Raw genomic sequence first — 15,873 nt, 5'->3', positions numbered from 1 at the left:
CTCACCCAAGTCCAAATCCTGGCAGGGTCACATGCTGCAGAGGCAGAAATGGGAGAAGGCTGGGAAGAGGCCAATGTTTGGCAATCAGTGGTCCCAGAGACTTTAGCAAGTGGTTCTGATGAAGAAATGGAGTTCCCAGCACTTCTGGGACAGGAACTTGCCTGAAGTCCCAGTACAATAATTGGCAGTTTCCTGGTTTTCTTGTTCAGAAGCCCGGCTCTGATCTGCTCAGGGCCCTTAAAGTACCTTGGGAAGAAGGAAGAGAAGGAAAGTGGCTATTTGTTGAGTTTCTACTCTGTGTCACCCGCAGAGTTTTTTCACTTGATTCTCAGTTGAAGCCATGAGATTGGTATTATCCCATTTTACAGCTAAGGAAATGGAGGTGCAGAAAAAGGTAAAGAGGTATTTGAGATAAAAAAGAATGGAAGTAGGATTTCCCCAGTGCACCATCAAAAACGCTCTCCAGCCATCACAGGGAGCACACCCTGGGGCAGGGTCAAGGAGGCTGGGTGAGTGGAGAGAACAGGGCCGTGGCTCAGAGAGGAGAGGACTTCTGAGTTATGTGACTGAGTGTCCTGGAGGCCAGAGGGAGCCCCAGAGAACCAGGGCAGGGCCGGTCAGGGCTGGTCAGACCGGCCCCTCCCCCTCCCCCTCCCGCCCCACTCCCTCTCCCAGTCTCCGGCCTCTCCAAACACTAGATCGAGCAGTGGACGCACCAGTCGGCCAGCTCCAGGCTGTCATGGGCCCTGAAGGTAAAGAAGCCTCCCAGCCCTCTCTCCCCTGTATCCCTACGGCACCATCTGCCCCTCTCCTGCCCATCACCCATCCCATCTTATCTCCGTCCCCATCCCCCCCCTTCCCCAAGACCAAATCTTCACTGGTCTCTAACTACTCTCTCACCCCTCCCCCATCTCCCTCCAACCTCTCTGAACCCAAGCACTCCTTTCTGCCCTGCAAAGACCTCTTCTCACTCTTCTTTATCCTTCTACGACAGGTCTCCAAGTGAGCTCTGGGGAAGAAAGGGGCTTGAGCCCCAGGAAATTCAGGGGTGGCCTGGAGTAGGCCACGTCGCCTGGGGGCTGAAGGGGCCGGGCAGTGGGAGGCTGGACCTGGAGCAGCTCTGGACTTTGCCCCTCACTAGCAACTCTGGAGGAGTGAGGCAAAGTCCTGTCCCATCCGCAGTGGGGTGGGGGAAGGGAGCCTGAGTCCTGTGATTCCTGTGATTCCTGTGCCTGTGGGGAGTGACACTGTGAAGGAGGCTGGATGCAGGATGATAAGGGCCAGGCTCTGGAGTCAAAAGCCTCCTGTTTGAATCCCGGCTCCACCAGGAACAGACTGTGTCCTTGAGCAAGTCACCTGATGTCTCAGAGCCTCATTTCCTTGTACTGCTATATCTGCAAAATGACAATAATAGTTACCTGCTCACCAGGTTGGGGATGCGGGCGGGAAATGACATGAGCATGGAGGGCTCCCTGCAGTTTCACATTCCCCTCCCCGGGCTTCTCCTTCCCCAGCTCTGACCTTCCTCCCCTGGTCTAGGGCTTCTGCTGGCCCCATACCCGGCCCCTCTGGCTTGGCCATGGAACCAGCTTTTGGGGGTCCAGACTACTTCTTGGTTTAGAAATGATCTCAGAGTCAGAGCCTGGGTTCAAGTCCCATCCCTGCCACCTGCTAGTTGTGTGACCTCAGACAAAATGCTTAGCCTCACTGTGCCTCGGTTTCCTCATTGATCAAGTGAAAGCAGTGTCTTCCCTCGGGTTGTGGTGAGGATGAAATGAGATCATACACGTCAAGCGCCTGGCACAGAAATCACTCAGTAGTTACGCTGGAGTCACATCCATCTCTCCAGTCCGTCTCTCCAGTTCTGAGCCTGCCCCAGGTTCCAGTTCCATTTTGGGGACATGTCCCTGGCGTGTCAAAATCAAAGTCCTCCCCTACACCAGTTCCGTTTCCGTTCGTGCCTCACCAGCCTCCTACTCAGACTGGAAACCTCAGGGTCACCTTTGACAGCTCACTCTCCCTTGAACCCCAATATCCAGACAGTTGCTGCATCCTATGGATTTACCTCCACGTCTTTCTGTTCCCACCTCCCTCTGAGGGAGCCTTCCTCTGCCTGGCGGCCTTCACACACGTGATGACACTGATGTTTAACTCTGGGCCAAGCCAGAAGTGTTGGCTCTGGGATCACTGACCTGTGGGAATTAAACCAGGGGGGAGTAGTCGAGTCAGGGGGTGAGGCAAAGGCTGGGGACGTGGGGCAAAGGAGGGGCGAGGACAGAGTTGGGGCAGAAGCAGATGGCAGGCTGGTGGCCAAGGTGTGAGGGGGCGGGGCCAGGTCTGGGGGCATGGTGTGCAGGGAGCCGTCCCCTTACAGATACCCTTCCCTTACATTTTACCCTGACTCACTGCTTCCTAGTCCAGGCTGTTGCAACAGCCTTGCAACTTACATCTTTCAAAAACCCTAGGCACAACTTAAATATTTAAACTCACAAGTGCATTTTTGATCAAGTGACTTCTGATCAAAAGTCTTACGGATTTTCCATTGTTTATTGAACGAGACCCTAACGGTTTCCTATCATTCAAGGCCTGCTCAGTCTGGCCCCGTCCTACCACTCAGCCCTCTCTCTCACTACCCTCCACGTGCAACTTCACCTACATATACCCCAGGCCTCCCACTGCTGGGCCTTTGCTCTCTCCCATTCTCTCTGCTTGGGGGGGCCTTCCTCTCACCTGGCCAACGCCAGCCTATTCTCAGAGCCAACCTTCCTCAGCCTTCTCTTACTGCTCTTGTGTCTTAACGACAGGTCATCTCTCCTTGCTCTGAAACCCTGTAGGTCATTTTACCACTTGTGTGACGGGCAATCACATCTGGCTCTATTTGGAGGTCATTTCTCCTCTCTAGGGAGAGAAGGGGAAAAGGAAAGAACATTTATCTGGAAGCTGGGGTGCTAACCAGCCTCTGTCTCCCTCTGGTGTTTGCCAAATGGATCAACAAATAAATAGATGGGAGAACAAAATTGCCGGGAGTCAGACACCTGGGTTCAAAGGCATCTGGCTGGGCATTGGCTCAGGCACTTGATGTGAATCGCCCATTCCCTCCTCGTTGCAGCCCTGTGACCTCCTCATGAAACTGACTCTCAGAGAGGTTAGGAAATTGCCTAAGGTCACCCAGCATGTAGGTGATGGAGCCGGGATTCAAACCAGGCATTTCTGAACCCCCAACCCAGGCTGTTCCTACTACACCAGGGACAGAGCCCTGGATTCTTGGGTGTGGCTTGTAGAACTCTGTGAATAGTGATATAATAAATATATAATAATTTTAAGTATAATTTTGTGCTCAGGTTGGGTACATGAGGGGACTCTGGGGCCAGTCCGCCTAGGCTTATGATCCTGCCTCCACACTTCCCAGCTGTGTGAACTTTGGGCAAATTACTTGCTTCTTCAGTGCCTCAGTTTCCTTATCTGTAAATGGAGATAATAATGGTACCTACCTTATGAGGGTCGTTGTGAGGATTAAATGTGTTAATATATAGAATATGTTTGGAACAGTGCTTGGGAAGGACCATAAAAGTGTTAGCTGTTATTATTATTACACATGATGTCACTCCAGATTCTACTATAGACAAGTGGTAGCAGGCACCAGAGTTTTAAGAAAAACTTATAAAGGCAAAACCTTTAAAACTGATGTCTATCTATTTAATTTTTTTTCCTGTAAATTGGGGAAAACAATCATTACTTGGTTTTAGCTGGAACACTTTGTCAGCCTCATACAACATCACTGTTGCTGCAAGCGCAGGCCACATGGTTACACGTGGTTACACATCAAACTAAGAAAAAAAACTTGTGATATTTGTTTTAGGTGCATTTGCAGACCCTGACTTTGTGCCCGTCCATCAAAGGCATGAATAAGTGTTTATTAAATGACTGAAGGAAAGATGCAGGGATGGAAGTTCTGATTCTGGCCCAGTCTCTCCTGGTACAGAGCCACTGGCCGGTTAGGGCAATATAGAAACACAGTAAAAGTCAGTCAACAATCCAGACAAGAACGGCACAAGTGCCAGTGGGGGAAAAATTCTTCAAATATTCTGCCAGAGTCAGTTTGTCTATATCTTTTTACATTATCTGTAAAGAGACAAATGCAGGAAATTTCCCCAGATGCTTTGGATCCCCTCAAAAACAGAGGCACCAATTTTAATAAAATTCTGGAATAACCAATTAAGAAAGGATTGCCTTGAGAGATCAAGGTTACACCCCACAGGGTAACACTATAATCTCTGAAGTCCAGGCATCTTGAGAGAATATTTACGTATAACAACGGCAAGAATAAAAAGGGGACAGGGCGTTACAGCTGTTTCCTCTGTGCAGCCACTTCTCCTCAGGCAGCTGCAAAAACAGCCCCACTCCTCTCTGCAGTTCCTTTCGCCACAGCGGCTAATTAGGAGAGCCCTTATTTTCAAAGCCACCCACAGGAATCCCTTTTGTTGGAAATGCACAAGAGAGTTGGGGCCTAAAGAAAACCAGATGTATTTATTTTTCACGAACATTCTGCATTTACACTAGGCGATCAGAACAGCTGATCTTGCATAAGTGGGCAAGAGAGTAACCCCTGGGTGAAGGCTGTGTGGTTCTAAAACCACCTCTGTGTGTGGACAGGGAAGACCAGGGTCCACTTCGATCATTTTTTTTCTTTAATGTTTTGAATAGGTTTTTTTGTTTGTTTGTTTGTTTGTTTGTTTTTTTGCCTCGCTGCATGGCCTGTGGGATCTCAGTTTCCCGACCAGGGATCAAACCCGTGTCCCCTGCAGGGAAAGCACAGAGTCCTAACCACTGGATAGCCAGGGAATTCCCATTTTCTAGCTCTGCTCTTTACGTAATTTCCCTTTGCATTTCTGAGCTTAGGTTCTCTGCCTACAAATGGCCTTTACCATGAAGAAGGGCAGGTAGGATTTGTGACATTGCATATATAGCAAGTGCCCGGCATCTGGTAGGCACCAGTGTATGGTAGCTATTATTCTCTTCCTGCGGTTCAGAAGCTCTCAACTCTGCTACAAATTAGAATTAAATTACCGCATTCCAGACCAGTTATATCAGAATCTCTGTGGGTGGGACCCAGACATTGCATTTGGCAAGGCTCTCCAGATAATTCCATGTGTAGTCAAGGTTGAGAATCACTGCTCTATTCATCCTAAAAAAACTTTCCTTGGGACTTCCCTGGTGGTCCAGTGGTTAAGACTCCATGTTTCTAGTGCAGGGGGCGTGGGTTCGATCCCTCTTCAGGGAACTAAGATCCCGCATGGCATGCAGTGCGGCCGAAAAAAACAAAACAAAACAAAAAAACTTTCCTTGACCCTATCTTAAGTGAGGGCCCTCTCTCTCCTTTTCTTATTTATCTATTTATTTTACTGTTTTATTATAGAGAATTTCAAACATACACAAAAATAGACAGAAAAGTATGATGAATCCTCATGTACCCATCATCCAGCTTCAACAACCACCAACTTCTGGCCAAGCCAGTCCCATCCATACCCTTTTTTTTCTTTTCTTTTTTTTTTTGGCTGTGCCACATGGCATGCGGGATCTTAGTTCCTCAACCAGGGATCGAACCTGTGCCCCCTGAAGTGGAAGCATGGATTCTTAACCACTGGACTGTCAGGGATGTCCCCATACCCTTTCTAATTTCTACCTTCCAAGATTACCTTAAAGTAAAACCAGCTGTCGAGTCTTTCATACATAAACCTCAGTATTTTATTATTTTTAAAAGATAAGGCCTTTTAAATAATTAATTAATTAATTAATTAATTAATTTTTGGCTGCATTGGGTCTTCATCGCTGTGCATGGGCTTTCTCTAGTTGCGGCGAGCTGGGGCTACTCTTCGTTGCGGTGCGCGGGCTTCTCATTGTGGTGGCTTCTCTTTGTTGTGTAGCACGGGCTCTAGGCGCTTGGGCTTCAGTAGTTGTGGCTCGTGGGCTCTAGAGCACAGGCTCAGTAGTTGTGGCGCACGGGCTTAGTTGCTCCGCGGCATGTGGGATCTTCCCAGACCAGGGCTCGAACCCGTGTCCCCTGCATTGGCAGGCGGATTCTTAACCACTGTGCCACCAGGGAAGGCCCAGGACTTTTCTTTTAATCACAACCATAACCCACTTGAAAAAAAATTTCCTTAATGTTACCAAATACCCAGTCAGCATTCAGATTTTCAGTTGTTTCATAGAAGTTCTAATTTGGTTTCAATTTGTTTGTTTGAAGTAGTATCCAAATAAGATCCATACACTGTGACTGGTTAGTATGCGTTTTCGACTCTTTTAATCTTTTGTTTTCTTTGCAATGTATGTGTTGAAGAAATTAGGTTATCTTCTGGAGAGTTTCCTATGGTTGTATCCCCGTGGTATAGTTTAACATGTTCCTCTGTCTTCTGGTTTTCTTGTAATTGGTGGTTGCATCTAGAAGTCTGATCTGACTCCGGTTCAGCTGTTTTGGCAAGAGTATTGCATAGGTCGGGGGATGTTCTATCAGGAGCGCCCAGTATCTGGTTGTCTTTCTTCTGATGTTGGCTTTTGATCCAATACCTGGATTCATTGGGTTATTAGGGTTGCAAAATAGTTTCCTGCCTTTTGGCAGAGCATTGGTTCTTGTTCATTTGTTCAAGTGGACAATTCAAAGCTCTTTAGTAAATTTACTGAGTTATGCCACCATCATCATAGACCATTTCCATCACCCCAGTAAGATCCCACGTCATTTAATTTCCAGCCCCAGACCGCCACTATTCTGATGTCTGTCTCTCTTAATTTGCCTTTTCTGGATGTTTCATATAAAGGGAGGGATACAACATATGGTCTTGTGTGAGCATTGGTTGTTAACCTTTCTGTGCATCTGAATCCCAGGTGGAGCATTTCCAAAACCTGGATGCATGGGAACCACCCCAGAAAGATTCTGATTCAGTTGATCTGGAATGGACCCCAGCAGCAGAGTTCAAAAAGCTCCCCAGGTGATTCCAATGTGCAGCCCAGGCGGGGGGGGGCCCTGCTTTCTCAACTTCTGCTGAAAGGAGTTGTCCATACCCCTCCCCCACTTCCTCACCTCCTGTCTGTTCCTTGACCATGACAATGTGGCTTCTGCCCCTACCACAAGGCCTTAAGACTGCCCTGGCAAAGCCCTCCCAGGGGCTAAGTGCAATGCTCACTCTCAGCCTTCTTTCTTCTTCTCCTTCTTTTTTTTCTCTCAGCCTTTCTTCTGCTTTGCTTCTGCTCACATCCTACTTGCAACCCTCTTCTCCTTCCAGACATCCACTCCCTCCTGTTGGGACTTCTGTTTTTGACAGCCACGCCTCTGTGTGTCCTTCAAATCCTGGCATTTCCCACAGCTCTCCTCTTTCACCCTGCCCTGGTGATCTTACCCACTCAGTGACCATCTGCACACGCTGGTGGCTCCAAATTCTCCATTCCTCACCCCCAAATCTCCTCTGAACTCCAGAACATTCTTCTACCTGTCCTCTGTGCACAGCCACCCACGTTTCCTGATGGCATCTCGACCTTAACATCTGCAAGACCAAAGGCATTCTGTTTATTTGTTTATTTATTGGCCACACTCCGTGGCTTGCAGGATCTTAGTTCCCCGACCAGGGATTGAACCTGCACCCCTGGCAGCGGAAGCGCAGAGTCCTAACCACTGGAGCTCCGGGAAATTCCCCCAAAGTCATTCTTTTTCCCCAGCTCTGCCGCTCTGTCATACGCTCTGACCCTCCTGGAGATCCAGTTTCTGTACCTGTAAAAGGGGAATGAGCCTCTGTGGTGAGTTCCAAATGAGAGAGCGTCAGGGAGCTGAGGTGCCTTCGACCGGCCATCACAGGGGCGCAGCCCGTGCGGGTTGCTGATTGCTGCCGAACCCCTCCTCCACCCCAGCCTACCCTGAACAATTCCTTATGTCAGTTTCCAGCTACCCAGGATGGAAACCCCAGGGTTCTACATCTTATTAGCTGCCAATTCCAGTAGATTCTACCTTGGAAACAACTCTCCCATTTGCCCCTGCTTGCTCTTCCTTTGGTTACTGCCCCAATTCGGGGCTTCATCAGTTTCTGTCTGGCCAATCGCCCCAGCCTCCTTTTGCCTCCCAGCCCATCTCCATTTGGTGGCTGAAGTGACCTTTCTAGAACAAAATCATAATCATATCATTCCCTCATTTAAAATTCTGTGATGGCTCCCGGGCTCTGTCCAAATTCCTCAGGTAATTGGTTTAGTCCCTTTTTCACTCTGGCCTCAGGCCCAAGACATTTCTCCCATGAATCCTACTCAGCCAGCAAACATACCTACAATGTTCCTGAAGGCTTTGCAAATATTAACTCCCTTAATTTTCATAACAAGCCTATGAGGTGATCAGTGTTATTATCCCCGTTACAGTTGGGACAACGAAGGCCCCCGAAAGGTTGAGTCTCTTGCCCAAGATCACTTAGCTAAAAGTGACAGAGGCAGTATTGGAACCCAGGCCGAGTGGCCCCAGAGTCTGGGCTGTGATTCCACAGTGCGGCCTCTCTGCTCAGAGAACTATCATCAAACACTTAGTATTAAACTAAACAATATGAAATTGCCAATATCTGACCGTTGACCCATACAAGCAGCACATTTGCCTGGGTCAGCGTGCTAGGCACTTGGGATACAGCAGAAAACTCAGTGGACATTTTGGCCCCAGACAGAAAACACCAGCAGAGGATGACATTGGGGGATGAACAAGGAGCTGCGTGAGCATGTGACCTGATTTAGGGGGTCTGTGAGAGCCCCCGGCTGAGGAAGTGATATTTAAGAGAAGGTCTGAAGTTGAGTGAGAGGTGAAGGGGCAGTTTGGGGTGAAGGTGAGGAAAGGGACTTAAAGGAGAAGGCTCAGCCTTGGAACAGCATAAGCGAAGGCCTGAAAGCTAAGAGAAAGAGCTGCTCTCTCTGTCACCTAGCAATGAAGACCTGGCACAGAGCAGGGGCTCAACAAGGATTTGTCCAAAGAATCAATGAAAAATGGAAAGAAGTCAAGAGAGCTGGCGCTAATACAATGAAAGTGAGGCTTTAAGCAGGAGAGTGATCCGCTTAAATTTCCTTTTTTTATGGTTTGATTTTAAAGTCAGGTTTAATGAGGTATAACCACAGACAGTAAAATTCACCCTTTTCTGTGTAAAGCTCTATGAGTCTTGACAAATGCATCAGTGTTATAGCCACCATCACAGACAAGATCTAGACTTGTTCAATCACATCCCAAAACTTGGTGCTGCCCCCTTTGTGGCCAGCCCCTCCCCCACCCTCAGGCAGCCACTGGTCTGTTCTCTGTTGCTATCTTTTTTTTTTTTCCTTTTCCAGAATATAGTCATATAGATGGACACAAATAGCATGTCACCTTTTGAATCTGGCTTCTTAGAATAATACATTTGAGATGTGTGCCTGTTGGGTATACCAGTAGTTGGTTCCTTTTTTTTTTATTGCCAAGTAGAATTCCATTGTATACATGCATCACAGTTTGTTTATCCAATACTCACCAGTCCAAGGATTCAAATTCACTTTAAAAGCAAACAGTGAATCTAAAAAAAAAAAAAAGAGTGGATATATGTATATGTATAACTGATTCACTTTGCTGTACACCTGAAACTCACACAACATGTGAATCAACTATACTCCAATAAAAATTAAAAAAAAAAAAAAGCAAACATCACGGCACCTGGTCTGAATGGAGTGGGGGCCTTTGCATCCATCTCTGCTGTTCGTTCACTGGTTTATTTGCCCGGCGGGACCGCGAACGGTGGAGGCAGGGACTATATTTTTCTCCCTATCACCGACTTTGTTCCCAGCATCTGGCCCACAGCTGGCTCTGAGTGAGAATGAAAACCACGTGGGGCAGCTGTGGGCGAGAACTTGGGGAAGGAGGGTCAGGTGCGATAACTGAGGTCTGTGGGTGCTGGTGGGGGACAGGTGCTTGTTTTTGGGGAAGAAGGGCTGGACAAGACGGGCCCCTCCTTCTGAGAGTAGAGCAAGCCAGAATGTCTGGCCTTAACTTCAGCTTGGAGCAAAAGTGGGGGAAACAAAATAAAACTAAATAATCCCCCTTCACATGTTATCGAATTGTCTCCCCCTCCCCCGGGCAGCGAAGTCCACCTATGGCGCCGCCCACGAGACTGCAGGTCTTCTCTTGGCCGACAGATGGCGATGTTGCACCGCGCCTGAACTCGGCCTCTGCGGTCACCCCATTCATTTCAACAGAGGCAGCGGCCCATCAACGTGGCACGCCTGCGGGAAGGACCTCAGAGACCACCTTGTCCTTAACACTTATTTTACAGGCAAAGGGCTCACCCACACTCCTGAAGCTCTGTCTCGCAGAGCAGGGGCTCAAACCCAATTTCCCTGTGCTCTTTCCTCCTTATACAACCCCATCTCTAGAGAGATGACGGTTTTTTGAAACATCAGGTGAAGGAGAGGTTTTCAAGCTAGAGGGCAAAGGTGGAGGAACAGATGGCCATGGCCACAAGGCCTGGCCAGTCTCGCTCTGCTGTCAATATGCTGTGCGACCTCAGCTGACTTGCCTTTCTTCTCTGGTCCTCAGTCTCCACATCTGTAAAAAGCTGAACTTCCGGCTTTAAAATTCTTGGTGCTATAGAGAAGGCAGGGGTGGGAAAGACACACAGCTCACAGTCTCCTGGGGGCTTCAGCTAGTAAATAACCGATCCTTCTATGCAAGGCAGACGGAAAGGCAACAGAGTGGCTTTTTTTTTAAATGTATTTTTAATTTTTTAAAAATAAATTTTATGTATGTATGTATGTATTGGCTGCATCAGGTCTTCCTTGCTGCACACGGGCTTTCTCTAGTTGTGGTGAGCGGGGGCTACTCTTCGTTGTGGTGCGCAGGTTTCTCATTGCGGTGGCTTCTTTTGTTGCAGAGCATGCTCTCTAGGCACGCAGGCTTCAGTAGTTGTGGTGCGCGGGCTCAGTAGTTGTGGCTCGTGGGCTCTAGAGCGCAGGCTCAGTAGTTGTGGCGCACGGGCTTAGTTGCTCCGTGGCATGTGGGATCTTCCCGGACCAGGGCTCGAACCCGTATCTCCTGCATTGGCAGGCGGATTCTTAACCACTGCGACATCAGGGAAGCCCAGAGTGGCTTTTAGGTGGCTGCATTTCTCTTCCACTGGTGAATAGCTGTTGGTCTAGCACTAGGTTTACCAGATAAAATACAAGGCACTCGGTTAAATTTGAATTTCAGATAACTGACAGATAATTTTTAAGAATAAGTATGTTCTAAATATAGCCTAGAATATATTTATACTAAAAAATCTTTGATGTTTGTCAGAAATTTAAATTTAACTAGGTGTCCTGTATTTTTATTTGGTCAATCTGACAACCTTGTTCAGCTCACAAGGCCCACCCAGTGCCTCAGCCCCTCTCCTGGAACCCCCAGGTCTTCACCCTGACTGGCTAGTGCCCAATTCAGCCTGTTGTTAGGTATTTTGACAATCACCCCTGACTACCAGAAAGGCAGCCAAAATGTAACACTGCTCTCTTTCTTTCCCTCCCAGGCCTGGCGCTCCTGCTGCCCCCTGCCACTCTGGCCGCCTTGGCAGAAAGCTGGCTCCGAGAGGACTGCCCAGGCCTCAACCACATGGCCTTGGTCACAGGGGCAGCCCCCTCACAGGCGATGCTGTGGGCCAAGTCCCCCGGGGTGCTGGCTGGGAGGCCCTTCTTTGATGCCATCTTTGCCCAAGTCAACTGCCAGGTCTCCTGGTTCCTCCCTGAGGGATCAAAGCTGGTGCCTGTGGCCAAGGTGGCCGAGGTCCAGGGCCCTGCCCACTGCCTGCTGCTGGGGGAGCGGGTGGCCCTTAATATGCTGGCCCGCTGCAGTGGAGTTGCCACCGCTGCTGCTGCTGCTGTGGAGACCGCCAGGGGGACCGGCTGGGCCGGGCACGTGGCAGGCACGAGGAAGACGACGCCAGGCTTCCGGCTGGTGGAGAAGTATGGGCTCCTAGTGGGTGGGGCCGCCTCCCACCGCTACGACTTGGGAGGGCTGGTGATGGTGAAGGACAACCACGTCATGGCAGCTGGTGGTGTGGAAAAGGTGTCTGTCTGTCCAGCTGAGCCCCTGCCCTGGCCCTGCTCCAGCCACCCCGCCAGCATTGCCCTTCCCCTCTACCAGGGACCCCCAACCACTCCCTGGCAAATAGTGACGGCCTGGGAGTTGGGGCATGCAAGACTCCTTGACCCCTCAGTGGTTCCATCTGTAAAATGAAGGGTTGGACTTGCTTCTTCACCAGCGTTCTTCTGCTGGTCGGTATGATATTCAAGGGAAAAGGACGAACTATTGGGAACCCAGTGTTGGGCAGGTCACTCTAACTCCCTGGACCTGCTCCCCGTCTGTGAAAATGTTCTTGAAGACCCTTTCCAGTCTTAATATTCTGAGTCAATTGAACTCAGGTGCAAATGCCAAATAGTGCTGAATTCGGCCATTTTCTTAACCCACAAAAGTGGTAATTTCACGTGGTTTCACCTAATATGCGAGAAGCCATTTCGATGCCTGGTTTCCTCATTAACCCCAAGCTCATTATCCAGCTGGAGCCTTTCGAATGCCAGTCCCAGCTCACTTGCCCAGGGCCGGGTGCCACCCGTTCTCACTCTCACCCTTGCCACCTGACAGGCGGTGAGGGGGGCCCGGCAGGCGGCCGACTTCTCCCTGAAGGTGGAGGTCGAGTGCAGCAGCCTGCAGGAGGCTGTGGAGGCGGCCGAGGCAGGAGCAGACCTCGTCTTGCTGGACAACTTCAGGCCTGAGGTGAGGCGGCGTCTGCTTCCCGGGAAGGGGAAGGGGCTGGGGCGGGGGCTTTCACCTCTCGCTGGCTTGTGTCCCGCAGGAACTGCACCCCACGGCCGCGGCGCTGAAGGCCCGGTTCCCGAACGTGGGCGTGGAGGCGAGCGGGGGCGTCACGCTGGACAGCCTCCCTCAGTTCTGTGGGCCCCATATCGATGTCATCTCTTTGGGGATGCTGACCCAGGCTGCCCCGGCCCTCGATTTCTCCCTCAAGCTGTTTGCCAAAGGGGCCACTCCAGTGCCCTACGCCCGCCGCTCCTAAAGCCAAGGAGGCTACACTGGCAGTGTGGGATAACACGGTTTCATGCGACACTCACGATTTCACTTCTTTAAGTCCAGTGGCCAACAGAACACTCTCGAGTTAGCCTTGGCTAAAGTCCCACTCTGTCACGTACTGCTTGTGGGACCTCGAAGGACTGACTTCACCTCTGCTCACCTCAGTTTCCTAATCTGTAAAATGGGTCTAGCCAACCTTATGGATTTCTTTGGATGATAATTAACGCAGAGTGAGTGCTTAGTAAATGTTAGAAATTACCATTATTGAGCTCCCCTGGTGGCACAGTGGTTAAGAATCCGCCTGCCAATGCAGGGGACACAGGTTTGAGTCCTGGTCCCACATGCCGCGGGGCAACTAAACCCGTGCGCCACAACTACTGAGCCTGTGCTCTAGAGTCCGCGAGGCACCACTACTGAGCCCACGTGCCACAACTACTGAAGCCCGCATGCCTAGAGCCCGTGCTCCACAACAATAGAAGCCACCGCAATTAGAAGCCTGCGCACCGCAACGAAGAGTAGCCCCCGCTCGCCGCAACTAGAGAAAGCCACGCACAGCAACAAAGAACCGAAGTAGCCAAAAATAAATAAATAAAATTATTTAAAAAAAAAAGAAATTACCATCATTCTTCTGTTCTAAGAAGCACTTTTTTTCCCACATACACTGAAGTCATATTTGGTCTGTGGGAAAAAATGGTGTAATCAAGGGTGTCTAATGGTCACTGTCAGCCAGGCATCGGTTGTCACGTAGCCGTTGTGGCCTGTGCCTGTGGCTTGTAGATCCAACATGATAACGATCTATGTGGAAATAAGTCCAAAAGAACTCTTGTCAACAAGTATAAAATAGAAATTGTAAGTGATAAGAAAGCACTGGTTTGACAATTTTCTTTTTGAGTAATAGTGTGTGTGTTTTACAATCAATGGCATCTTATATTTGAGGATATGTGATACCCGGTTTGATGTTCAGCTGGAACACTACACTTGGTTGATGCCCATGTTGTACTGGTTACTAAGTATTTCACCTCTTGCCTGTGGCTGCTGTTACCACCTTTTTGGTTGGAGGTGAGAAACCTGCTTATTCCTCACTCCTGGGGTCCCAAGCAGACTCCACCATGCATCCCTCCCAAAATGAAACCCCCATTGGGTGCTGAAGTCCCTTTAGGATTTGGTTCCATGGGGATATCATTAGTTGGGAGAGGTACAGAGCAGCTGGGGCCAGAGCCAAGGTCAGTTAGGGGGTAAGGGAGGGTGGTGGGGGTCCGTGTTCAGACGTCAAACTTCCTTCCATGTTGAGTCAGGACTCAGAAGTCTAAGCAGTGGGTCTAAATCCAGTCCCCCAAATATGCATACACACACCCACCCCCCTGAGGTCTTGCCCACCTGTGTGGCCCCTCCTACCCTCACCTCAAGCCTAGGGTTCGCCTCTCTCCAACCCTTCTGGGTGGATCTGGGAGGAACCAGAGCATGAGGGCTCCCATGGGTGAAGGTGGTCCCCAAGGTGACTCCTCCTGGAAAGACTCCAGTCTGGAGCTGCCTCTCCCCTCCCAGAACCTACTCTCTCCTCCGCCCTTTGCCAGGAGGAGAGAAAAATGGGTCTCATCCACAGAGGTTCCTTCTTCAGGGGGAGTCTGGGGGTGCCAGTCTGCCTTGAGGGAGCTATTCTACCCCTTTGCTCCTTTCTCAACCTTGGAGACCAGCGATGGGCCAGGGGCAGATGAGCTACCTCAGATGTGAAAGCCCCAGACCGACCAAGACCTTCACCCTTCAAGCACCAAACATATGCTGAGGAGTTCCCTAGTCTCTGTGCTTTCACTGCTGAGGGCCTGGGTTCAATCCCTGGGTGCAGCCAAAAACAAAACAAACAAACAAAAAACCCACAACAACGTTGGGCAGAAGTGGACACTGCGTTTGGTGATGTCCTGAACTGAAGGGGCCATTCTCACAGGACACAGCCGCGAGATGCCACCTGGGGCTGTACCTGTGCTCTGTAATACACACCTCCACCCCGGGGCCCTCCTGTCCTTTCTCCAGGGAAGACATGGACACGCTCAGCTAGGCAGCCTTCCCTTCTCCAGGGAATTTAGATCTCTGAGTCTCAGCTCCTCAGATCTGAAGGGGAATTAACTGAACCTTCAGAGAACTAAGGGCACTTCTGGGTGTCAGGACAGGACAGGGAAGTGGGCACCCAGGAAGAGCAGGGAACTGAAAGGCAAAACCCTTGGGATCCAGGAGGGAATCAGAGCCTAGTAGAGGCAGAAGGGAGATGTGTACCAGGAGTCTCAAACTCAAATGCCTCTAGGACCCAAGCAGATGTGACAGATGGAGGAGGCTGGAATAAGACATAGGGGCCCAGGTAGCCAACTGGAGAATGCAGGCTGCACCCACAGCATCCCAATTAAAAAATGAAAAAGCAAGCTCCAGCTCACCCTTGATCACAGAAATGAACCAGCCCTACAGGAAGATCCCAGATTTGAGCCCTGGGTGGGGATTCCCTCACCAGTGGAAAAGAAAATGGATCCTGGGCAGGCAAAAGCAATCCATGCCCTCCTTGCAGGGGATGGATTTCCAGGCAGAGGAGACTGTGTGGGCAAAGGTTCAGAAGTGGGAAATGGCTAGGATTGTTTGGTGTAAGCTTTGAAACTGGGATCAGGAGAGGCGAGATGGCTAGATGCTGGGCTGGGTCCAGACCACAAAATGGACTCTGTCCTGAGAACAGTCAGATTGAAGCTGGAAAGTGAGATAAGCATATTTGCAGGGAGATCTATTTGAGGGGGCCAGGGTGGCTGCAG

The 15,873-nt window shown here is 49.9% G+C and overlaps 1 protein-coding gene across 2 annotated transcripts; it reads left to right on the top strand.

Annotated features, from left to right (window-relative positions):
* The first annotated feature begins 680 nt into the window (after positions 1-680).
* QPRT (quinolinate phosphoribosyltransferase) lies at positions 681-13,883 on the top strand. Of its 2 annotated transcripts, XM_068524810.1 has the most exons (5): positions 701-752; positions 6,880-6,983; positions 11,532-12,067; positions 12,644-12,775; positions 12,855-13,883. In XM_068524810.1, the coding sequence occupies exons 2-5, from the start codon at positions 6,902-6,904 to the stop codon at positions 13,071-13,073; spliced, it is 969 nt and encodes a 322-aa protein (XP_068380911.1). In that variant the 5' UTR covers positions 701-752; positions 6,880-6,901; the 3' UTR covers positions 13,074-13,883. The 2 variants fall into 2 exon arrangements, with proteins under 2 accessions (XP_068380912.1, XP_068380911.1); XM_068524811.1 differs by lacking the exon at positions 6,880-6,983 and having other exon boundaries at positions 681-752.
* The last annotated feature ends 1,990 nt before the right edge of the window (positions 13,884-15,873 follow it).

The sequence above is a fragment of the Eschrichtius robustus genome, chromosome 16, assembly GCF_028021215.1.
Source record: "Eschrichtius robustus isolate mEscRob2 chromosome 16, mEscRob2.pri, whole genome shotgun sequence".
Classification (NCBI taxonomy): Eukaryota; Metazoa; Chordata; class Mammalia; order Artiodactyla; family Eschrichtiidae; genus Eschrichtius; species Eschrichtius robustus.
The sequence above is the reverse complement of the archived record's forward strand: the minus strand, read 5'-3'. Positions and strand labels throughout refer to the sequence as shown.

Coding starts and splice junctions, on each gene's coding strand:
- QPRT (XM_068524810.1), top strand. CDS start 6,902: ATGCATGGGAACCACCCCAGAAAGATTCTGATTCAGTTGATCTGGAAT. Junction 6,984..11,531: donor GAGTTCAAAAAGCTCCCCAG/GTGATTCCAATG, acceptor TTTCCCTCCCAG/GCCTGGCGCTCCTGCTGCCC. Junction 12,776..12,854: donor TGGACAACTTCAGGCCTGAG/GTGAGGCGGCGT, acceptor TGTGTCCCGCAG/GAACTGCACCCCACGGCCGC.